We start from the raw sequence: 25340 nt of genomic DNA on the forward strand, positions 1-25340 counted from the left end.
GCAGCCCAGAAAGCCAAGCACATCCTGGCTGTGTGCAAAAGGATGTGTTTGACTTTCTGGGCTGCAAGGGGATGTTGCTTCTCATCCACCAACACCCCCAAGTCTTTCTCCTAAGGCCTGCTATTGATTTATTCTCAACCCAGTCTGTGTTTGCTCTTGGGGTTGCCCTGGTCCAGGTGCAGGACCTTGTGCTTGGCCTTGTTGAACTTCACAAGGTCTGTGCAGGCCCAGCCCTCAGGCCTGTCCAGGTCCCTCTGGATGGCATCCCTTCCCTCCAGCGGGTTGACTGCACCTCACAGCTTGGTGTTGTGGGCAAACTCACTGAGGGTGAGCTCAGTCCCACTGTCCATGCAGCCAACAAAAGTGTTAAAGTGCCCCTGTCCCAGCCCCAGCCCCTGAGAAATGGCACTCACTGCTGGTCTCCACTGGGACATTGAGCCAGTGACTGCACTGAGGATGACCATCCAGCCAAATCCTTCTCCACTGTGGTGTGGTCTGGGCCTTTCCACTTTAGAGGATGTTTTAAGGATGTTGTGTGGGACAGTGTTGTGTGCTTTGTTCGTACAAGGCCAGGTAGATGACATCAGTTACTCTTCCCTCATCCACCAATGCCCTCATCCATCATGGAAGGCCCTCAAGCCTGTCAGTGAAGCCATGCTGGCTGCTGCAAATCACTTCCTAACTTTCCATGTGCCTTTCCAGGGGGACCTGCTCCATGATCTTGCCAGGCACAGAGGATGAGACTGAGTCTATAGTGTCCCTGGGTCTTCATTATTTTCCTTTTTAAAAGATGGGAGGGGATATGTTTCCCCTTTTCCAGTCAGTGGGAGCTTTACCAGATTGCCACATCTGATCTGAGAAAGGAGAAAGTGGGACATAGGATGACCTAGACAAAGAAATAATGCATGTAAAGGAATGAAAGTTGTCAAGATTTGCTGGCTGCATTAATTAGAAACATAGTGTGCATTTAATGTAAAGGAAGAAAAGTGGAGAGAGGCTGGGATAGCTGAAGCCTGAGACGTAGGTGAGGATGAAGACATTGCCAATGAGTGCAACTAAAGATATGTTTCGAGTAAGTGCCTTTTTCCACACAGCAGCAGAGAAACTCAAGCATCATTTGTTTAAGGTGCTAGGAAGAGTCTTCACTGCCTTGCTGGAGACTGAACTTTCCCTGTCTTCTGAGTTCTAAGAGCACAGATCTAGGCTCTGCCTGTGGTTTTCAGTGTGGGTTATTGCAGTGCCATTTTATGTTAATTATCGTAAATGTCATCAGATATTATTTAGCAGTCTCTGTGATCTGCTCTGTTTGAAGTGGTTTTACTCAGCTTAAAGTCCTTGCTGACAGAAGATTCCATGTTAATTACTAATTCAACAAGAAGTGCAAGAACTGTAAAGCTGGCTTTTAACTTTTGACCAAGTGCAGACAGAAATAAAATTTGCTCCAGGAACTGAGTTTCCAATGATGACGTGAATATCAGAGTGCTGGAACCCCATCTGGTGCAAACATAAGCTGGCCTGGTTTTGTTGACTTCTCATGAAGGTACCATGACTTTCTCCATGTGAGAATTCTCCCTGCTGTCTCTTTCTATGTCAGCTGAGAATACTAAAAATTCAGATAGCTCAATAGTCTGCAAATAAATTAGTAAATCTCTGAAGTTGGAAATGATTCTGGGAAAGGATCATGATTCTCTGTGCACTGACAGATATGTTGCAGGCACAAAATAGTCACCCCAACAATGGTTTTATCTGGCAATTTGTCAAAAAGTTAAAATTAAGGCTGGATTACAGTATGCAACAGCCTTATTCAATGTATAAGGCATTAAAACCAATTTAATTATTTCAGAGACTGCAGCGTCTGTCACACTTGTCAGTGAATTTCCTGCCTTTTGATGACCTGTCTTAGAACCTAGTTACAATGGTGAAAAAAGAAATTCAGAACTTCTATTTGCATTTTCTGTAACAAATACTTTAATTTTGGATATGGAGGTATATGAAAGAGAAAATGAAAGTATCCATAGCATCATTTTTTTGTGCAGGCAGATGCAAAACTTCTCCATCTACTTTAGCTGATTCACTTTGATGTTCCTTCTGCTATTCTACTTCTTCACTCTAACAGAGTTCATCTAGTCTACCTGGAACATGATTGACAAGTCTGCCTCAGATTTGATTGCCTGAATGTTTGCAATTGCAGACTCTGTAATCTGAGCTTTTGTGTTCACCATGCCTTGAAGGCCAGCTTGCAGTGGTCATTTCCTAGCTCACGGATCCCACCACATGGTAAGTCTCCTAGCAGAACGGCATAATGCAGGAGGCTGGCTATGAAGATATCATTTATAACCTTTGTGGCAGCAAAGTGGCACAATATGCTTATAAAGCCTCTTCCTGGTTGTTCTGTGGTTGGGTGTTGCTTATTCCTAGAAACACCCACGCACCTGAAAGTCCTGATGAGAATAAATTTCCTTTCACACAACTCCTACTGGAGGGTAGGTAAGGCTGAGGTGAAGCCCACATTCCCAGAGTCTTTCTCCGTTCAGGGAAGCTTATATTAAATAACAAGACTGAAACCAGGGGACCTGACTGAATTCAGAGCTGTTGGGAACCCTTGATACACATGTGTAGGTAAATAAAATATTACTCATGTTTCAAAGTACTGCTGGGGTTGAGTGTAGGTGATAAAAGTACTAAAGGCCCCACTGAAGCCTAGTCTGAAATTCCACTTCCCATCACTTCTGGGAGCCCTGTCCTAACAGCTTCTGCAGGCCACATCCCTGCTCTGCAGATGCTGACAGAGCAGAACTCCCTGGGCTGGCTCTGAGCTGGCTTCAGACACAGAAGCCGTGCAGTGAAGTCAGCACAGCACTGAAACCTGTGTGTGCAATTCTGTGCTACCTGGTGGGGATGAAAGAGTCTACCAAGTGCAATGCAATGGTCTGTCAGCTTTCTTGGAGCCAGTTCTGGGTCACTGACACACAGCAAAGGCTCACAGCTCCTGCTGGGGTGAAATGTTGTGGCTCTCTTGAAATCAGCATTAAGATGTTCACCCGACCAGGCTCTAGAGCAGGTCACAATGCCTAGGAGCTTTATTTTGTGACACACTGTGGTTATGTTCTAGCCTACAACCCAGCAAGGCTCCTCTTGAGCACAATTCTAGATTGTGCAAGGAAGACTGGGCATACTTGCAAAAGTGCTCTGAGAACAGATGACTGAAAAATGAGGAGGAAGTGGCTCAGAGGACTGGATGAACAGATACCTGTTTCAGAGGAAAGGGGCAGGAATGTCGAGATGAAGCCTAACTCCCCTCACTTCTGGATGCCCAAAGCACTGTGTCTGCCCCTCTTTGGTCAGGAGGCTGCAAAGAAATGAGGAATTTTTAAGGCTCTGCTTGAACAACAGGAAGATGTTTCACTTCTCTGATTCCTTAGATATTTGACTTGAGAGATGAACAAGTCCACTTGTTCATCACTTGACAACACAGAGTGAGGCTATTTTTTTCCCAATGTAGATGCTCCCTAGCAATCTCCCACAATAGGCAAGCTAGGGATGTGAAGCAGAAAGTTTTGCATTTGAAAACCCTTTGCAGCATTCCAATGATGTGGCCTGGAAGTCTGCTAGCTCAGCAAGTTTGGGACTAACCTTGGCACTGCTCTCAATGTTGTGCTGTGTCTCTTATCTTATGCACAGAATACTAAGGCTGTATGTGATCTATATCTATCCTCCATTATTTCAAGTACTCAGACTAAGAAAACATGAGAAATCTGTGGGGATTTTTTTTCTGACATAAGTCAATGGAAGTTAGTCCAAAGAAACTGCTGGGTGGAGATGTTTGCAAGGCGTAGAGGTATTACTTTCATTTTCTGCAACAGATGCTACACATGTAAACAGAAGCAGGAGATTCATTCTTCTGCCTGATTTTGCAGGTTTGGACAATTATTTCTGTCTTATTTTGCAGTAAGGGTGAGAGCAGATGATTCTAGTAGAATGGACATTTCTATTTCTATTGAAGAAATTAAAGTCCAGCATCAGATCATTCAAAGGTGCAAGACACTTTCTTCAGGAGTAAGGCATTGGGGCATTGGTTTAAATGACAGTACATAAAGCTTAGTATCTCTTTCAGTACTGTGCGTGCATTGTTCTAATTTCTCATGTTTACCATAATTCATTATTTATATTTTATGCAGGCTAGCTTTATTTCTTATTTCAACAATATCTGGTGATAAGGATGTACACAGCTCATTTATGTGCTAATGTAAAATTACTTCCTTTTCCTGCCTTGAATTGGTATGAGATGAGTTGAGACTAGTCCATCACAGCTTTGTTAGGCATAAAATAGTTCAGTTAAAGTTGGTTTAATTAAGATGTGCAAATCCAAAAGAATCTCTGGTAAAACTCCAGAAAGGTCAGTTTATTCATCAAGTATTGATTTTTCCTGATAGTCTCAATTATTTTAATGTGCAGAATGGAACTTCTTGATTTCATGGTGCTGTTCTTGATACTTTCTGAGGAAGGTAGACTTGATCTGGGGGGTTCAGGATAGTCCAGAGGTAAAGATCTCTCTTTCAGACCTCTCTTCATTTTCTACTGGCTCATTCTGTCACCTTTACTTTTTATAAGTGAACTGTAAACATTGCTTTTGTCTCAGAGAAGCTCCAGTCCCAAGGCTACATGTATTCCATACCCGACAATGCCTGTGCTATGATGGGGATGCATAAATTGGAAATTGAGAACCCATGGGCTTCTCCCATGTAAGCAGACTTGCTAACCCAGCAGTTATTTTTTTCTGACACTAACGTATAACAAGAAATCAGCCCTGCTTGCTACAGCAGAACAAACGAGGCTTATCTGGCACAGACTGGTGGTGTATGTAATTTCTATGATCTGGAAAATAGAGACTGGATATCCCTGAAACTTGAAAAATAATTTCTCAGCTTGCTGTCCACTATTCATGTCTTTGCCAAAGAAATGCATTGGCTTGGGTGGTTTTGCTCTGTAACAACAATGGCTAAAACATGAGATCTCAGAACCATATGGCTCCATCTGGGGCAGAACTCCAAGTAGCACTTAATTTAGGAACTTGGCAATACTGACAACACTTCAGGTGAAGAAAAGAACATGATGGTACAACACTGATAGTGACAATAAATTTGGGGTTTTATGTTTTAATCAGGTCTGAATTTTTAAACTAGATGCTGGTGAATACGAGTGATGACATTTGACATTTTCAACACCCTAGCATTTGGCAAGGTTGTCTGAATAGCAAGAAGAAAAAGCCAGTGAGTCAGAAGCTCACTGTAATTTGGGGATGTGCTTCCTCATGCTGTTCTGTTCTTTCTTTAGAAACTGCTGTAGCTACTCTTTGAGATAAAAAAAAAAAAAAAAACGCTGAAAGTAGAATGAAACAGCACTAAAATCCAGGAAATGCTGCAACATGAATTTTGATGAGACAAAAGTGTGGTACTGAACAAAGCATTTTAAGCTTCCCACTTTGGGCTGCCTTTCTGAACCCTGTGCCCTTTGATTATAATGGGAACTTACAACTTGAGTCCTGCAAAATGAACTGTTTACCCTGATAAGCTATAAACACCAACTATAGCTTATTAATGGGTTTTGCATGGCTTTCAGTGAGTAGGCAGCAAGAGTACGGCAGCTTTGTTTTCTCCCCCGATCACCTTTTCAATACATTATTGTGATCATAATAACATCTGAACAGAGAATTAAATCTTCTGTGGTTAAATATTCTGCTTGCTTTCAGGGTAGGTTGGGATAAATACATTTACTTCATTACCTAGACCAGCTCAAGCTTCCCAACTTTTCCCTGCCAAGACTTGGTTCACTAATACCATCTAGAAGACAGAATGACTGTGACTATATGACAAGGCATATATAGTTAATGCCTTGAAACCACTGAGATTTTTTGGCACATATTAGTATTTGAGTTCTGTGAAAATCAAAGATGTAAACTTAAGTCCAGAAGGATCAGAACAAACAGAACAAAAGTCATTGGAGAACACTTGCAACATGGAGTTCGACCCAGGCTCTGTTCCCTACAGATGCATCAAATCTTTTCACAGGTACTGTCTTGAGTAAAAAAAATTATCTGAGAACTCAAATCATGCAACTGTCTTAAAAATACCTGGCCCAGGCAGCTGAAATAACTAAAATTTGTGGCACTGGACTTTTAACCTGATGAAGCTGACCACCCATACAATCTGTGAGAAGGAATCTGTAAATTTACCAGCTGCCTTTTTTCCTGGCTTGATATATCTGCTGATGTGTTATGAGTTCCTGTTTCACCAGAAATTCTGAAAGACCAGAAATTACTTTAAAAGTAACGTCTCATCTATGTTGCAGAGTTCTTCCATTGTATCTATTTACATCCCACCCTACTTTTCAGCTATTGTAGCAGCAGATCTGAGAGATGGTTCTTTTTGTTTCTTCTAGAGGAGAAAACGGACCTTTTTCCTCTGTTCTAGCCCCTGGGTTTTGCTGGAATTCACTGAGATACAAAATGTCTCTTTCACAGCTGTTTCAAAACATGTTGTCTAATAATCCTTATTTTCCTCATTGTTCAGTGCATAAGACCAGGCAGTTGGGATAACATACATTTGACTTGTGGGTGATTTTAACAGATTAAAAAACCCACTCCAGTTACCCTTTCATCACTACCTTGTGGTCATTCCAGATTATGCTGTCCTGTTTCAAATATACATTGAAATGAAACTGGAATGAAATACTTTATTCAGCCCAGAGCCCAAAATTTTATTTGTTCAAAGGAGTAGAATTTGGTGAAGGTGGTGTGGTGGTAAAATATTTTTGAAAAATATTTTTGAAAAAGTAGGCACTTTTTGTGAAACTTTAGGAGAAAGAATGTACCACCATATGATTTTGCCTAATGTAATTGCTTGAATAGGTATGGCATAATAATTGATCATCATTATATGCAGGTTTGTCTTAAAGTATTTAAATTGAAAATTTTAATTAGATTTTTTTAAATCCAAACTGACAATCACCTCCATTTAGACTCCTTTGAGGATTCATCTTTTTAAAGTTTATTCTTCTGTACATTTGAGAGTAAGAAAGGTGACAAAATATGATTTAATGAGAATTCTTTTCACATTAAGTCTAAAGACTTAAGAATTTAAGGATTGTAAGAATTCATGCTTCAACCACATGGCATAAGATCTGAAACAAGCAGAATTGAATCAGGGGAACATTGCTTCTGATGTACTTGATAGCTGTAATTTAAACCATTGTTTTCAAATAAACCATTGAATTTGTAGTTGCCTCTCAGTTCAGTGTACATAAATGGGCCAGAACACAGGCACAGTTTTTATTGTGATAAGGTACATATAGGAAGGAGTTTGATAATTCAGTATTTTTCCTGGTGTAATGGGCTGAGACTCACTGGTTTAAAAGGTTGTTTGTGCTTGCCCTGTCTCTTAACGTGTTTAGATTACATTATCAGGCAACACATGAAATAAATAAACTTTATTTGATTCAATGTAAGATAAAGATATTAAGCAAATCACTTAATAGGAAGAGGTTCATATGCAAGAGTTGAAATACCAGATGCAGTAAAAATAAGCAAGGGCCAACAAGCCTGCTGTTGAAAGACACATAGCAGTAAGAGAAGATTAGGCAGGCACTAGCATTTTTGTATTGCTACACCAGGTGCATTGTGAGCATTTGCAATCTCATCCTGAGGATTTAAAACCAGACAGTTCCAAATCTCTGAGATCCTCCCAGCCAGATCTTTTGCACTGTTTGTCAGGCTAGAGCTTGTAGATGTATAAATCCTTTTGCACAGAGAAAAGTAGGGTTCACTTCAGACTGATTATTATCCGAAGAATAATCCAACTGAAGTAAAATCCAAATTTGATTGTGAATAAAAGTCTGGATGCTGACAAAGTCTATATGAAGCCCTAGCATTATGTGCATTTTAAATGCTGCCCTCTGGACCAAGGATGTCCTGCTCAGTGGTAGCTATGAGTGACACACAGCCCATTTTATGATCCTACAAACAGCAATTTGTACTTTAAAAAAAGGAACTTAAATTTGTTATTAGCTCCCTTTTACATCAGATATTCCTGTAGCTGAAATTCTAACCTTTCACTCTGTTGTAAACAGGAGCTAAATCTGACTCCAGTAGTGTTACTGTGTTTGCAATCTCATTACTGAGAGAAATCCAGATGAAGGCAGATATATGGGCATCTGTAGACCATAATGGATACCTCATAGCTTTATGGCTGCTTTGCCAAGCTAGGCACTATAAAAACTCTTTTTAATGGTAGCTAAAATCTTCACTGATAATGCAATAAGTGATGGTGGTTGCATTTTTATGTCATTTGTTCTTCAGCAATTCTTTTTAATTCTAAAGAAAAAAATATCTAAATTACTTATGATATTAGGACAAAAGTTTCCATTGGCTCTTAGAATTACGTGTCTAAATGAGATTTCAAGGCTTCCATGCAATGGAGCTGTGAGCAGTACACATTGAGGAGTGGTGACACCATTTCCTTTAAAGTATCATATTCAGAAAATCTTGTCATCTTTTCAGCACTGAACCAAAAAGGCATTACAAAGGGATGCAGTCCTTAGAACTACATTTTAAGCACTTACAGAAAAACTGTGTGTATATTCCATGTCCTCAGTGATATTTATTTGGCATTTAGATTTCAGAAGTTTAATATTTAGTTCATATGATATAAGTTTTTAAGTTTGATACTGAGTTCTCATAGATTTTTACTCCTCCCTAAAGTCTGTTGTCCTAATGCCAGATGAGGACAGTTAAATTCCAGAGGACTTAGATCTCTAGTCAGCTTTTTCTGTCATATCATCCAATTATCCTGGAGCATGTTTATCTCTGGAAGAGCAGTTCCAAAGAATAGTCTGACTTGCCCATTGCACTTGTGCTCCTCTCACACAAGGCACAAGCAGCTTTTGCACTTCAGGCCTGATCTTGTTTCTGTCTCACATGGATCTTCCATACAGCCTGGCTTGTGCCAGATTCCTGTTGTGCAGTACATCTTCAGCAACGAGAGTCATGGCTTTCTCTTCACTTCTGTGCCATGACACCCCATTGTTCTGGTGGATTATTAGGTTCTTGAAGCTGGGCAGCTTCCACCCATGTCATTTTGCAGAGCTGGGCTTCCTGTACCTTCTTTGCCTTGCCTCTGTTATGGGGCAGATTTGTGGCTGATAAACCCCACGGCAAAGCTCAAATGGGGTAGGAGTTTCTTCTTGTCTGTGTTTCATATCAGAGAACTAGTGAAAAAAAACATATTCGTTCTTTAGCACTGAAAAATATGAAAATTACACAGCTTCTCCACAGTTCTTCTACAAAATGGCAACAATACATGGTTTCTTATGTTTGTGGTGTTGATGTTTTTGCAGTGAAGTGGTGTTCAGGCATTAGCAAGCGTGGAGTTCTCAGCCAGTGTCCTGAAAACTGAAGGCCTCCTAGGTACTTCAATAGAACATAAGGAATGGAGCAGAGGCCATGGACACCTCAAGTTTGGGAACTGGTACCAATTCTCTTCCATATGCCCATTCTAGTGCATACTGTCTGTCTCTGGAAAGTTCAGCATCATCAGAAGCAACATAGCCTGGGGGAGCTTGGAGCACTTGTCAGGCCTATTTGTCCATTGGATACTTGCCTGTGTGAGAAGCTCTGCTGGAAAGAGCCCTCTATTATTGTAACTTGCTCCTGCCCCTTCTGGCAATTACTGGCAGGCCTGACAGGATATCCTAGGTTTCTGTCCTTTGCTCCCCATCTCTAAAATACTAAAACAATCACCTGACTTACCTCAGTGGTAGAGAGTTACTTGCTTAGATACATGATCAGCATTCCCATTTACAACAACCAAGCACCTTTCTGCTGCAGCAAGACAACTTCCACTGCAGACTTGATCTTCATGGTAATTTAAAAAATATATTCAGGGCAGTGTAGCTTTCTGCTACAGGATTTTTTGTGGCTTTCAGTCACGCAGTTGCATTACCACAAAGAACTAATAGCAAGCCCAAGCTGGTTTTGTGAAGTGCTTACTGTTCTGCTTCTCAGTGCAAAAGGAAAATGTTCTATTTGCTCTGATGGCTGATTTACACACCACACTGCCTTTTTTTTCAAGAAACTTTCAAAAAAACCCTTTTTTAAAAACAGAGTTTACATTCCTTAGGAACTCTACTGGCTACACAGGCACATAAGCCTGCATGCCTAGGTGGTGCCTCTTAGTAGGTTTATAATTTCTCAAATACTTACTAATACAAGGATTGGTCTCTGCAGAAGCTTCTTTTAACTAACAGTCAACCTAGCAATTGTATTAGGTGCCAATCTTACTTTTACCTGTGTTCTTCAGATGTACTGCTGACGACAGAGTGGCTGTGAGAGGAAAAGAATAAGAAATGTCCAGGGCACAGGGAATCTCAAAGCCTCCAAAATCAGACCATAACAGGTTTGTCTCTGTCTCTTGCTGTCATTGATATGGTCATTCTTCTGGTCCTAAGAAAAGAGCTTGGTATGTCAAGGCATGCAAAAAACAAAACAAAACAAAACAAAACAAAACAAAGAGGTTTTTTATCCAATGCAGACATATTATGGCTCCTGTGAAAATTCCCAACACTGGTTGCAACTTCATGTGGCTCAGTGATACAGGACAAAATAAAATGGAAATAAACCTATCCACAGCATCTGCTTGTTTCCAAAGAACAATTTTATTTGTTTATGTCCCAGAAGCTAGAACAACCATAGAATTTCTCTGTAGAAAAAGCATCCTTGCAATGTCTCCCTTCTAGAGGTGCACACTCACTGGCAGATTTGAGGCCTCCCAGAGAGTAAGTGAGATACAAAATACTTAATGAAATGAAGGTTTTTCACATTGACTTTGGACACATGTAATTCCAGTAACAAAAGTGTGCAGTGCTCCTTCTCATCAATGGCTAGAAGGGGCCAGCTATAAGTAGTTGCCACTGGTCATGGTGTTGACATAACTAAAGGCAAAAAGCAGAAAGAAAGGGTGGTTCATGACTTTCTGCTTCAACCACTGACTCTGCTGGTTTTGACACACTTTTTGAGAAAAGTGTCTCTATGTGGAAAACCTCTGTAAAGTGGAACCCAAGGATCTCAGTGCCACAGCCTCTCAGGACAGCTACTGACCCACACAGGGCAGGTAAATTTAGACTTTGTTTTTTCACAGCTCTTCACCCTTGTCATCTTTCTGGCATGCAGACTTTCAGGCTTATGTGGTCTACAAGGAACAGACTTTAAAAGCAAGTTCCTAAAAAACCCTCATTCTGCATGAGGCATATGGACTAAATGGTGTGACAAGAGTGACACTTGTTTGTCACTCTTCCTCAGTTTCCTTGCTGCTCTTCATGAGTATTTGGGATTTGGTTTGATGGTCATGGTTATAGGTTTCTTCTTGAGATGGTCCTATGGGACTTTTCCTCTAAACCCTAGAGGCTCATGACAAATCTAGCAGTCCTAAATCCCCCTGACTTGGGAAATGTAATGGGTCTTGTTCTCTGTCCTGTTACTCACCTAGGGCTGTGTCACTCTTGCTCCATTTCCCTTTTCTGAAATGGCAGACCTAGCCCTTTTTTTTTATTTTGCTCCTACTTAAAGGCTTAGAATTGGCTTGAATTTCAATTTATCAGGATAAACAATATATTTAACAGATATCTTCCTGTCTTTAGTAATCTTTCTGTTTCAAAATTTTCTAATTGCTTTTGCCAAGACTCCTAGGATCTGGGTCTACACTCACATATCTGGGTATAAAATCTTATAGCAGCACTGGACAATACCTGTGCTTTCATTCTCTGAATGTTCCTTTGGGAAGAAAGGAACATACGTGACTGTCTTCTTTGGGAAGAAAGAGTCAGTGAATAGTGCACTGCATATATGGATTGTATACTTATGAAGTCTTTGTCCCCTGCTTAATTCTGGCCAGGCCTTTATGGGGACTCAGCACAAACAGAAAGACCAATGCTACAAAACATTTACCACCAAATCACAGATATGTCACTGCTTCAGGTTTTCAAATGAAAGATTATCCACACTTTCTAGTATGAGTAAATGTTATCAAATCATTAATCGAAATGAAAAAGTAAACAAAAAAAATCAGGCTGAGGCTGATATTTACCACAGATAATTCCAGCCCAAACTCATAACATTTGATAATATTATAAAGTGAGGAAAAAAGACTTTTATAATGGGAACTGTTGCACACTCTTAAGAGTTTATTGCACCCATCCTATCTACAAGCACTCACTCATGATTCTGCACAGGACTTGCCTAAAGCCTACTTGTGAAAAGAAACCATAGTATAATTTCACCAGACTAAAAGGCTTTTCCTCCTACTCATGTTTCAGGGTGTTCTTTTCTGGATTAAAGCCTTTTAGCCTCTCCTTTTTAATCTAATCCCTTTCCAAAGTGACACATTTCACTTTGCAGAAGGTCCCGAAGCCACTGCTATGACTTCCATTAGGCCCACTGCATGAAAGAAAAGGGTCCCTGGATTAAGATGCCACAGTCTGTAGCCTAACCTAAATTCAGTCTTGTTCCAGATTTCAGACTTCCTGTTTTCTTTTGAGCAGGTAATTGCATGTAGTTTTCTAACTATAATCCTATGCATATTGGAAGTGCTATCATGTGAGTAAACATACTGAAGATTAAGAGGTGCTTACCCAGCAAGGTATTGCTAGCTTAGGATAAATAGAAAAGAGCTCTCTGGCCAGCTCACACACTGAAAATATGGGGGTGGATTTTTCATAATCCTCTGATGGACAGATACACTAAGTAAAACTTAAAAGAACCTGTGGTCACAGATTTTTCTCCCTTGCAAATAAGCATGTGTGGCAGGGGAAGACTTGAAACTTACTGATCTCTGTTTTGGTAATGGAAAGTTAGAAGCAATGGCTTGTTTTCTCACAAGAAGCTCCACCTACTCTTAGTTCACTTTGCACCTTTAGTGTGATCATACTACATACTACATCAAGAAGATGATAGGAAAAAACTAGCAAAGAAAATTTTATGTTAAATGCACATTATTAAAGTTTTGAAAATTAGGCAGTTAGAAGCAGTAAGAAAAGGCCCAAACATTGCATAGCATATGTGCATTATTTTACAGTCAGTAATTAGTCAGAATGTGGCAGTGTACACAAACCACAGGGAAAGACAATGCAGAAAGAATTAACAAGGGACTTAGTTATTTTGACTATCTGTGGCTGGGCCTTCACAGAATGACCTGCAGCTGAGGCAAACAGTGTCTGTAGGAGAAAAGAAACTGCAGGGGAAACAGCTTTATTAGAAGATCTGGTGATAACCTTCACTTGCTTGACACAGATACCATGCTAGAACTTGGAGTAATGTCTTCTCCTGGTCTGAGGTGCACTCTCTTTCCTCCCCCAAGAGAGTTCAAGAATGGATTATCTGCAAATGGGCAAAGCTCCAAAGTCTGTCTGTGGTATCCAGGGTGAGATGCTGAGCCTCGCTGTCCTCAAGAGAAGCGAAACCTGTGGCTGGGTTTGTAGAAAGGAGCTGCTAAAAGAGATGCTACCTCTTTCTTTTCTCTCATGCTCTGGCTGAATACCCCCATCTGCAGTGATGATGCTACTGCTTCAATCCCAGCCTGACAGGCCCTAGCAGGGAAGGACCAGAGCAACTTCTCTGGCACTTGGAAACTTTGACCCAGTGATGGCTCCTGGCTGTACCAAGTTGCTTGGGCTCAAAGTTGAATGAAATGTTCAGTACAAGTACAATTGTTAATGAGGTGTGTCCTGAGAGTGTGTGTAAAGCTCAACTGATTCAAATTAGTTGAATGCCTTCTATTGTGCTACATTTGTTTTCCTGTGGAAACTCACTCACCAGGGCTACTACAATATGTTTCTTTTATTTCTGCAAATAAGGGTGAGGTAAAGGATAGGTTTGAAGAAGAAACAAAAGCAAAGATCCAATTAAAATAAACTCCAAGATTCTAGATTTACATGGCAATTTCATTTGTCTCAAGTCTCAGGCTGTTCATGTCTTCAGAGCATTATTAGGAATGACTGTACCATAGAGAGAAATTCACCCAGGACTACATTCACCAGCATAATGCCAAGTGCTACATGAGTACAATCTTATGCTGCTGCATCATGATGCTGCTGCATCATGACATACAGAACAATTAAGCATCTGGGTGAATGTTGGGGAGAAGTTATCTTCTTTTAACCTCCAACCTTTTCTCTGCTTCAAATGTGGACTGAAAATGCCATTTATCTTACATTTGCATGGGAATACATTTATTGATATGCCTCCAGGTATTTTTAAATCTGGTTATTCATATCTTGGTGCATGAGACTACATAAACTTGCCAAGGTTTTTTCTCATGTGTTTGTTACATATAAAACCAAGGTAACAGTTCTAAAATACGTTATCTATTCTTTAATCTCTATCTTATGTGTCAGGCAAATAACAACACTTATCTTTAAGGACAGTCAGAGAGTTTAAACTGAGCCAAAACAGGACTTGATTCATTGTGGGGATTTTTTTTGTGTGCATTTTCTTATTGTTGGTAGACTTCAGGGAAAACTCAAAGGTCTTTCTAAATGTTGAATCGGAATATTTAATTCTAAGGCATTTTTAGCTAAAGCAAATTGAGGCATTCAGAAATTCAGCATCCGTCATAAGGGTATTTCCAGCTCTGCAGTTGCACATCAATGTCACTGTGCACCTATCTCGCCCTTACTTTTCCAGCTTGTCCATAGGAAGGTTGTAGGAGATCATTCCAAAAGTCTTTAGGTCAAGGCACACAACATTGCCTGCTCTCCCTGCTGCACAGAGCAGGTCCAGTCACTGCCTTGGTTACACAGTCACTGCTGAAGCCCATGCTATCACTAGTGAGAATGCTTTAGTGACAGCATGAAACACCCAAAAACCCTCACAGAAGTAAACTCAGTTAATTTTCTGGAGTGCACAATTTTTCTCACTTACAATGTGCTCCTTGTCTTCCTCAGAAAACGCTTTTGTTTTTCTGGATGATACCCAAATCTGGTATGTCTTGTTGAAGGCATGTGACCTGGTCTGTGTCTCACTGGGCAGGGGCCCCAAGCAGCCACTTGGATCTGCAGCCTGCTCCAGAACAACCTCCTGTCCTCAACTTTACATGTCAGCAAAAAGCACAGTTTGATGATTGCTCTGAGTAGCTTCAGTTATGAGATTTTCATAATAAGAATCTTTGCCTACCTATTTTTTTTTAAGAAAATCTCATTATGAGTGCCCGAATACAGAGAAATCATCAGTTTATATCAGGCTAAAAAGTCACATAAGAGCAACTGGCATGCATGGATATGTAGCTGGAAACCTCTAAATTTGGGGCTTCTTATTTTCCTAACAAAAGATGAACATTTTCCTAAGCTGCTCCCTGCCACTTGTTGCCCCAAAAATAAACCCCTATGACAATCACTCCTTTTTCCTCCATTTCTTCCAAGAGCAGATGAAGAAATGTCATTGTGGTACTTTCTCTGCTGTGAGTTTGTAGTGTGACTTTGTGACAAGGAAATCTGAAGTCAACCCCCTGACTGGCCCTGTCCTTCTGGAAGACTTCCAATTCTTGGAGAACACAAGCCAATATCATTATATTGTAGCTCCTGCAGTGAATATTCTTCCTTTATTTTTTCATCGAACTGCTGATTAGCAGCCTGCTCCTGATGCAATGTCCAACAGCAATGGGGACAACAATGCTAAGAAGCAACTGGTGTGCATTTCCCTGGCCTCCAACTCTGACAGCTCCTTGCTCCCAAAGGTCAATCCACTGGGCCATGGATGAAATAGCAAGGGGCATCACTCTTGCCAACAACACTAGATTTGTTAGAAGCATTTTCCTTTAGTTGGTATTAGGGGGTTTTGGCTAGTTTTTGGTTTGGGTTTTGGTTGGTTTTTTTTTGTTTGTTTGTTTTTGTTTGTTTGGTTGGGGTTTTTTTTGGGGGTTTTTTTTGGTTTTTATTTTTTGAGGACGACAATAGTTTCATATTGGTATATGTAAAAAAAAAAAAAAATACAAAAAGACAAGTACCACAAAAAAATGCATGCAATATTTTCTGCTAGTGTGATTTAACCCTGGCCAACAGCAAATCCCGGCAACAGCCACTTACTCATTAACTACTTCCCCAGGTCTGATTGAGCAGAGAATTGGAAGGGTAAAAATGAGAAAATTTGTGTGACAGTTTAATAGTAAGACAAAGTTGCATGTGTAGAAAAGCAAAACAAGGAATTCATTCACTACTTTTTATTGGCAGGCAGGTTTTCAGCTATCTCCAGGAAAGCAGGGACCCATCAGGCATAACAGTGGCTTGGGAAGACAAATGCTATAATGCCAAATGTCTCCCAAGGTGTGCTGCATGCTGCTTAACAGTTGAACAGCAGTCATGTCTATAAACTTAATCTAGCATACTCCAACCAAATTTGTCATCATCATGTACTGAACACACCAGCAAGAAGGGCAGTTTTCAGAGAGAGCAAGGAGAGATTATCTTGTCTGCTCTGGGAGTTGCCCAGGAGCCTGTGCTGAAACTCTGACTCCAGAATGCTCAGGTTGTTGTATGCTCCCTCCTGTTGTATGCAGAGGAATTTGGGATGGCTTTGAGAGTAAATAGAACAAAGAGTAGGGGTAAGGATGGTTACAGAACCCTGTGGACTCTGGTATGTGAATCCGATCTCTTTTACCCTCATGGAGGAAAGAGAGATCCTGACCTATTTGAATGGAAACTGTAACAACAGCTGTGAGATGTTTTTCCTTCGGGCTGGAGACCTGGCCAATCTGGAGAAAAGCTAAAGAAACACAGTAAATGGAGCTCACAAAGAACATGCCCTGAATACCATGGACACTGGTGGCTGTAGCTGACCTAGATCACATCTTTGTGGCTATCTCTGAAACTGTGACCTGCCCTGGAGCCTGTGAAGAGAGGGAGGGAGATGATCCTCTCTGTGTGGTTCCTTTGTCCGTAACACACCTCAAGCAGAGCTGCAGCTTTGCGGACAGTCCAACCCCAGAGCAAGCCTGCAAGCACAGAAGCACAAAGGTTTGCAGGGGCAGGTGCTCAGAGCTGCTCAGCTGCTGCAGAGAGGAGATGGAGCTGAGCATGAATTGCAGGCAAGCAGCTGAGAACTGTGGAAACTCAGACACCAGGACAGCTACAAGTACCAGCTAAAGTCCCTGTGGTTTTCTGCTTACTGGCCTCCAGGTAGTTAGGTTACCAAAAAGAATTAGCAGTATTTTTTTTTTTTAGCTTCTGAATTGTTTATTCTTCTAGCTCTTATCTCTGGGTTCGTTCTCATTTTGTGTCAGCTCTGCAGAATGCAGACTGCTGTGACCAAACAGCTCCATGTGTTAACAGATGGACAGAATGGAGCTGGGTCTGTAAATGTGAAAAGAGCAGTTTTATGGTGCTGTGCCAGCAAAATCATTGTCTGCATCCTGCTGGTGTCCTGCAGAAACCTCCTCAGGCAGGGATTTATACCAGTTTATTGGCTGCACCAGGAAAGGGTGAGAGGCAGCAGGACAGCGGTAGAAAAGCTGCACAGGAGAGGGAGTGCAGTGACACAGCATTTCCTCTGAGGTATAAAACTGGATAACTACTGCAAAGGTAAACTGTGCTAAGACTGAAGAGCAGGATTTTTTCATCACCAATGTTTAGATGAGGAGTTTGGCCCTGATTCCTTCAGTAGCTGATTCAGATGTGAAATGAGGCTCACAAAGCGGGAGAGATGTAGTCCAGCCTGGGTAGAAGCAGTGAAGGAACAACAAAGATCTAGGTCATGTTCCAGCTTGGACTTCTCTGCTCTCTGCCCTCTCCTCCTCCTTGCACTTGTCATGCAAACAAACTCAGCCTTAGACAAGTATTCTTCCATGGTTCAGAGGCTTAGCAAGGGCAGTATGTCATCAGATGAACAACTGAACTCAAGAGTTTCCTTGTGACAGGACCAGTAAGATATGTTTAAAGAAACTAACATTCAAGACCTGTGTTCTGTGGGCTGCAGCTCACTGGATTATGCTAAGAGATAAATTAGTGTGAGCCTTAGATCTCAGGATTGAAATAATTTCTGTGCTTCATGTAGCACAGAAATAACTGTTCAAGCTCAAAAATATTCTCTCCTTTTTTTTTGTTTTTGTTTTGGTAGCTGGTGGTGAAACACTTCAAAATTGTTCTAGCAAAAATAAGAGTTGCTCAAATTTATCAAATTTATCTTCAGAAAGACATGCTACTTAAATACTAGGATACAAGGCACCTGAAATGGAATGACCTAATTTTATACAACATGAGTTAATTTCCAATTGCATATATGTTAGATTTGACCTTACACCGAAAGGTTGATACTTGCATGTGTGGTAACAGCACCTGTAGTTGCACTAGAGAGAGGATGGAAGACAGAGCTGACAGGGCTGGGGAGGATCCAGCTTGCCTGCTGTGCTTCTGCACAATTGCAGTGGCTGCACTATAGATGTTTGCTTCCTTCTTTTGAGTGCTCTGGTACTGCTGAGTTCTTGCTGCAGGCCACATCACTGACACTTAACAGGACTTTCTTTCATCTCTGCTCAAGCCCAGACACCTCTGCAGGTGGAAGCTGCCTCAGTTTGCACCAGTTTGATACTGTCCTAGGAAACAAGGCACCAACACTGTAAGTGTGAGGACAAGGCTGTTGTGGGAATGCAGTTTTGGTTTCTAGGAGTGTAAAACCAGAATTCCTCCCTTTTATTTGTTAGAGAAACCCAATATCATAAGGCTTCATGTCTGTGGTCTCACATGAGCATGACCAGAGCTGGCCATGCTCCAGCCAGCACCCAAAGGAGAGCTGCCAAGAGCCCTGGCACAGAGTGGAGCTAAGTGTGGCTCAGACAGTAGTTAGTTCTGCCTCTGTGGTGTTTGCGGAGGAATTCGGGGCAGCGACTGCACCTTGTGCCAGAGGCCAGCTTAGACAGACTAATCAGCCAAGCTGCCAGCAGAAATCCCCAGCAGTTACAACAGCAGCAGACCTGTTCATCTCTCATGCAATACTTCCTGCTGTCTATACTGGCCCTGCATTCCCTGGTTTTCTTTACCCAGCACAAAAGAGGCCAAAAGTCTGGCTCTGAGCTCAGATGGGTATTTTGCTGCTTCTTTAGTCTTCATAGCCTGGCAATCTTTATTCAGATCCCTCCATCAGGTGGAAAACCCCTAACCATTCCCTTTGTATTTTTTCTTCTGAATGATTTATGGGAGCAGGAAAAGCCAGGTGTGGACTCCCCTGCCTCCTGTCTGCCCCATCTGATCTGTTTTAGTCCTCAGACAAACCTCCATGAACATGTGCAGGACTGATGGGTTTGGGACAGACTGAGGTGACTGTGCATGCCATGAATTAGCACCAGAAGTCCTTCTAAAGCTTCTCTGGACTGGCCAAAGGGGTTTGTGTCCCATACATACCTATTAAAAAAGATGTAGAGCTCAAAAGCAGCCAGCAGGAAGAGGAGACTCATGAGGCCAGTAAGGCTGATGACACAGGGAAGAAAGCATCCACTTTTCTCTAAGGAGAAATAGATGCTCTTTTAAGTACATCTCACAGACCCTGTTTCCCTTGTGCCTCTGCCAGGATGGCATCTCCTTGACAATGCTCTACTGTGTGCTGTACTTCAGGGAATGACCTAAGGCAGCTGGAATACAGCACCAGACACACAACTGGGAAGACACAACATCCCCCCAAGTCTTTGATGGAGGAAGCTTGTCTTTCACTGTATGGCCACTTCTGCCCACAGCACTGCTGAAGGCCTTCCATGTGCATCCCAGCAAATCTCAGCTCTGATTCTCTTCCAGCTGAGTATCTCAGTCAATTACCTATGGCTGCACACAACATCACAGCCACATCATCAACTTCACCCCCTAAAGCCTTCACCTACCAGCTAGCTTTGGGAGCTGTAAGCTGGCTTTCATTCTTCCTGTCAAAACCCATGTGGAACCAAACAACTAGCAACATGTAATGGCACCACTGGATTACAATACATAGATCTCAGTGATCGTACCATTGACACATTTTTATGTCCTGACCTTTTGAATTAATCCCACCTTTCCATTCATCCCTGGAGGTGGATGGCAAATCTACTGCATCCATCTCCTTTCCTACAATTTCACAAAGGGCTTTACAGTTCTGACAGCAGCTGTGTTTATCCTTCCCCCTCCCAGCAAATTTCTTACTGGAAACTCAGCTGCACATTTCCTGCTGCAATCCTGCGAGTGACACTCATGTTTGCTTGGTGCATGAACAGAGGGCTACACAGGGCTCTGAACACCAAACACACAAAGGGAAGCTCACCTGAGGGACAGCAGGCTATGGACTGGCTCCAGTTCCCAGCTGGGTGGGACACCATGCAGGTGGTCACATTGGTGACATTGGTGCTACACGCTGTGAACTTGCTGAGAACAGTCACTGTCCTGTTGTCGTGGCACTTCTCCTCTGCAGTGGAGCTGCTCCCTGGAGCCACGAGAGCTGAGCCGGCGGCTTCCCCACCGCTGCCTCGCACAGGTCCCATCCCATCCCATCCCATCCCATCCCATCCCATTGCAGCAACGTGGGTCCAAAACACAAGAGAGGAAGAACTGCTCTCTTTTTCTTTTTCCCTTTTGCACAACTCTCCCCCATTCAGCTGAGCCTCATCACAGCCATTCATATCCTCTGTGTGTACATGGGATATTCACCCCTGTCATTTCTAACTAGACAGTGGAAAAGGGGAACAGCAGAAGGGAGAAGAGTTATGAGAAATAAGGAGAAAGGAGACACAGAGATACTCCCAATGAAATGCATGAGTTTATCCCAGCAAGAATCACAGAATGGTTTAAGTTGGATGGGACCTTAAAGATATTCTAGTTCCAACCACCTTGCCATGCAAAGGGACACCTTCCACAAGATTGGGTGGCTTCAAGTCTCACCCAACCTGGCCTTTAACACTGGGATGTCTACAGTTTCTCTGGACAACCTGTCCCAGAGCCTCCCTACCCTCACAATACCAAATACCTTCCTAATATCTAACCCTACACTCTTTAGTTAAAAAAAAAACAGCTCTACTTTTTCATATTCCTTACCGAGCACGGTCAGGTGGTACATCTTGTGGAAATTCCCTTCTGTTGTTGCCATTTCACAGCTGTAATTTCCCTCTTGGGCTATTCCCACTTGTCGTATCTCAAGGGCAGGAGGCAGACCTGCTCTGAATGTCCAGTTTATGTTGTCACTGCAGTTTGTTCTGTGTGTCACATTTGTATCAACCCTGTATACCAAGGTGAAAGGGCCTCCAGCCTTGGGGGTTATTGTCCATTTTAGCAGAGTCATATTTCCTTTAAGCGGGCAGGTGAGAACTGAGCTGATACCTACAGTCATCACTAACCCTGAGGAGAAAAAAAGAGAACGTGTGAGAAGGAGCCCAGGAGTTGTGGTCTGGACTTCACAGGGAAATGTCTGCAGTGCTACAAACAAGTGTGAGGCCACGGCTGTGCTCATCTGCACATTGTCTGTCATCTCTTACTACAGCTGTGGGTTATGGAGCCCGCTATCATGGCCAACCCTTGCAATACAAATTTCCCACTGAGGATCGATCATCTAAGTGGATAAGGCTGAATACTGGAGGAGGACTCTACTCCTGTCCATTGTCTTCAGCAGTTCCACATCCAAAACTGTGCTTGTATGAGCAAATCCTCCTGTGGGTTGCTCACAGGACCTAAAATACAGAAATATGACTATTGCCTCTGGCCACATGACAGTGGCTTTTCTCTGTAACTGTTGCTGACAACAAAATTTTACTTCTGCATTCATGTGAAATCCAACACTGTGTGCAAAGGCCTTGTCTACACCTCTCAGGTGCATACACAGGTGCATATAACACCGGTGGTGCTTTGTGTAGGAGGGAAGGATTTTGCCTCATGTCTCAGGGTTTTCTTATATGTTTTTCTTATATGCTTTAGTGTTACCTGTACCTGTACAAAGGCAGCCTCTTTTGTGAGGCACTTGTGAGACTGAGAGGAAAAAAATATTCAGAGGTGCAGGTTCTAATCCAGTGTGAAGTGTTAGCTGAGGGAATGGGACTTTTGTGTCCTCTGGCTTCTGCTGAAGTTAAAAGCAAGCAATCCCTAGATTTCACAATGTTTGTGAATGAAACTTTGCAATTAATGGGTTATAGGAATAATACCCATAGCTGTAGTCCAAACAAACCTCCATTTAGCACTTCACTAATTTCCTCTTTTAGTAAGTGGCCATTAAACTTTGGGACAGTAAACCACTGATCTCTCAGTTCTCTGTGTCACTGGTGGGACACAAGTTGCTCTTTCCTTTGGCTGAGTAATGGTTTTAGTGGCAGTTTGAAAGCTGTGTCTGAGGAAAATGTCTCTCAGGTTGTCTTTTCCCTCAGCATCACTGCCCAGTCCAGCAGAAGAATGAAAGCGTGAAAACATTCACCCCACTTTTGTTCTGTTTTTGTTTGATACTATCCTAGGAAACAAGGCAAAAAAGTTCCTTCAGCAATTTGTAAAGATTCCTTCTACCAGGCTTTTCTTTCCCAAAGAACAGTTGAGTACATATCACTCTAATACCCTTTTCCTCCCCTGCCCTTAACAGAGGGATGGTGCCAAAGTACCACCAGACGCACCTGCAGCTCCTGTGACTGTAGCAATGGTGAGAAGGACAATGGTGCAAATGCTCTTCCTGACAACTTTCAAAGCAGTTCTTGCTTTTGTGGGTGAGAAGCATTTCTTGTACTGTCCAGCTTGCTGTGAGCTCCCAGCATTCCTGCCAGTGATCCTGAAACCAGAGCCACTGTTCTTCCTCTGCTCCTGAGAGTCCCACAGTGCAGTTACAAAGAGCCGGTTCTTGTTCCTAGCATGAGACTTTTTCTGATGAGAGTTGGAGAGCAGAGAGGAAGTGGTATTTGTATTTGCTCTCTTCCAAGTGGCCTTCTGGCCCACTGTCTCCACCCAGTGTTACTGTGAGAAGACAAAGTCTACAGCAGAACTTGCACAAAGCCTGACGAGTGTGATTTTTCATGTTTCGCTTGGATCTTGCTGTTAACAAAATTTTTAACACAAAGCTCTCATTTATATTTGGCAGGATTATTGGCACAGATCAGTTATGACATCAGGCAGCTCAAGCTAGGGAACTCAAAAGAGGGACCAGGAACAAAGACACCCCTGGGCAATTATACCCTTACAATCTGATTCCTCATCCCTCACATGACAGTCTGGACCCACAGCAATATTAGGGTCTGGGATCTTCTCACTCTTCACTGGCTCTCTGTTCCATTACCAAGTGGTTGCTACATGATCATCTTCACATCCTCCTAGGTTGGTGTTGGTGGGGATTTGTGTCAGTCCCATAGTCCTTGTAATATGGCTGTTACAGTTCATAGCACAGAATCATGGAACCAATTAGGTTGGAAAAGACCTCCAGTATCATTGAATCCCACCTGATCACCACCTTGTCAGCTACACAATGGCACTGACTGCCATGTCCAGTGGTTTCTTCAACACCTCCAGGGACAGTAACTCCACCTGGACAGTCCAATTCAATGTCTAATCACCCTTTTTGTGAAGAAATTCTTTGCAATGTCCAACCTGAACCTCCCCTGGCACAGCTTGAGGCTACGTCCTCTTGTCCTGTGGCTTGTTGCCTGGGAGAAGAGGCCAATCCCCACCTGGCTACAACCTTCTTTCACATAGTTAAAAGAGAGTGATAAGGTCACCCCCAAGTGTTTTCTTCTTCAGGCTAAACAACCCCAGCTCCCTCAGCCACTCCTCACAGGACTTACTCTCCAGAGCCTGCACCAGCTCTTCTGCCCTGCTGTGGACACACCCAGCACCCGAGCTGTGGGCTGGCCACTCTTGCTATTAATATTAAAGTAATATTTAAGCTCCTAGTTACCTGTGTAACTATCATGAATATTCGGATTATTATCTCCAAGTAATATTTAAGCTCCTAGTTAGCTACATAACTATCATGAATATTCAGATTATTATCTCCAAGTTTCACTACAATGCATCTTTGATTTACACAACATATTTGTATAGTTAAGATAAAGCTCAGTTTGCAGCCTAACAACTCTGTTTATTTGAAGCAAACACTTATTTCAAATAACATAAAGTTTTCAACACTCAACATTGTAAGAATTTTATCATCAGAAATTAGGGGAAGGATATTTTTAGTTAACCACTTAAAGGATGCTCAACATATTAACAGCAAAATCTCTTGAAAAAAATTCCTCATTCTGCCCTCTCTGTCCTTCCCCACATATGTAATAGACAAAGACATTTTCTTAAAAAGGTACTGGCAATCACTTCCCCCCTGCAGGGAGGAGGATAGCTAGGGATGATATACATTTATATTACAGCTCTTTTCCTCTGATAACAGTATACCTACAGTTAGGTCAAGGCTGCTTTTTTTTTTTTTTTTTTTTTTTTTTGTACCACTGTTTTGTTTCTCAATATATTCTGGTCCTATGTTCCCCCCACATACACACACAAGTGAGCACTGAGCAGTGGAATTTTGTGTAGAGCCAGAAAAGTGCCTTAATTTATGCAAGATACCTAAAGGCCCTTCCCTAAACTGCTACTGTCTGTCTTCCCATGTGATTAAGACTGCTGCTTTATACCAGCAAAGACAGCTTTCCTAGATCTAAGATGAACCTCCCTGGAAATTAATGTACTGAGCTAATTTTATCTGAAAAATATTCACCTCCCCTGAAGCCATCAAGCTGAAATGAGTTCATGATTATTTGACTGTTCTAAGAACAAAACGGTCCCCCTACAACTACAGTCAGAGCAGATTTATGTATTTATGTGGCTGTGTGAAATGTGGTTGCAAGGGCTTCCATTTTGTGGTCAAATAGATGCAAGACACCCATGACTGGAGGGATTACTGGCAGGCAGAAAACCATGACTTCCTTCACCCCACCCTTCACCCATTGTGGGTGCTATTTAACTGAGGAGACATAGCATCTATAGATGACTCCAAGAAAAAGCTGTGTGAGTCCAAAGAGAAAGTTAGACAACCTCTGTTTATACTTCGTATGAAAAGACAACAGCAGCAATATACAGAAATCCTCATCTCTAGTGTCTTGTTGCTTCAGTTATACTTTCCAAAAAGTCAATTAATCTCAGATAGCAACTCCTTCTATAAATCTCAGATAGCAACCTGCACACTGGTCAACACTTCTGCTTCTGCTCCAGCACTGTGTGGTTTGGCAGTGAAGTACAACAACCATTACTCATGTTTCAAGGCAGGTCCAAGATGGAAAGATCACATGTAGATCCCTGTGGTGTGAGACATACCATAGTTTCAACCATACAGTCTGTGGGTAAGG

At 42.0% G+C, this 25340-nt stretch overlaps 1 protein-coding gene across 1 annotated transcript; it reads right to left on the reverse strand.

The window, feature by feature from the left end:
* Positions 1 to 10946: 10946 nt before the first annotated feature.
* LOC128803140 (cell surface glycoprotein CD200 receptor 1-B-like) lies at positions 10947 to 23358 on the reverse strand. The gene is given in 8 exon segments (XM_053969798.1): positions 10947 to 10983; positions 19432 to 19531; positions 20315 to 20479; positions 20482 to 20537; positions 20820 to 20850; positions 21082 to 21381; positions 22635 to 22878; positions 23302 to 23358. Coding segments are annotated over 8 exon segments (990 nt in total).
* Positions 23359 to 25340: the final 1982 nt, after the last annotated feature.

This window comes from Vidua macroura, chromosome 2, assembly GCF_024509145.1.
Source record: "Vidua macroura isolate BioBank_ID:100142 chromosome 2, ASM2450914v1, whole genome shotgun sequence".
Lineage (NCBI taxonomy): Eukaryota > Metazoa > Chordata > Aves > Passeriformes > Viduidae > Vidua > Vidua macroura.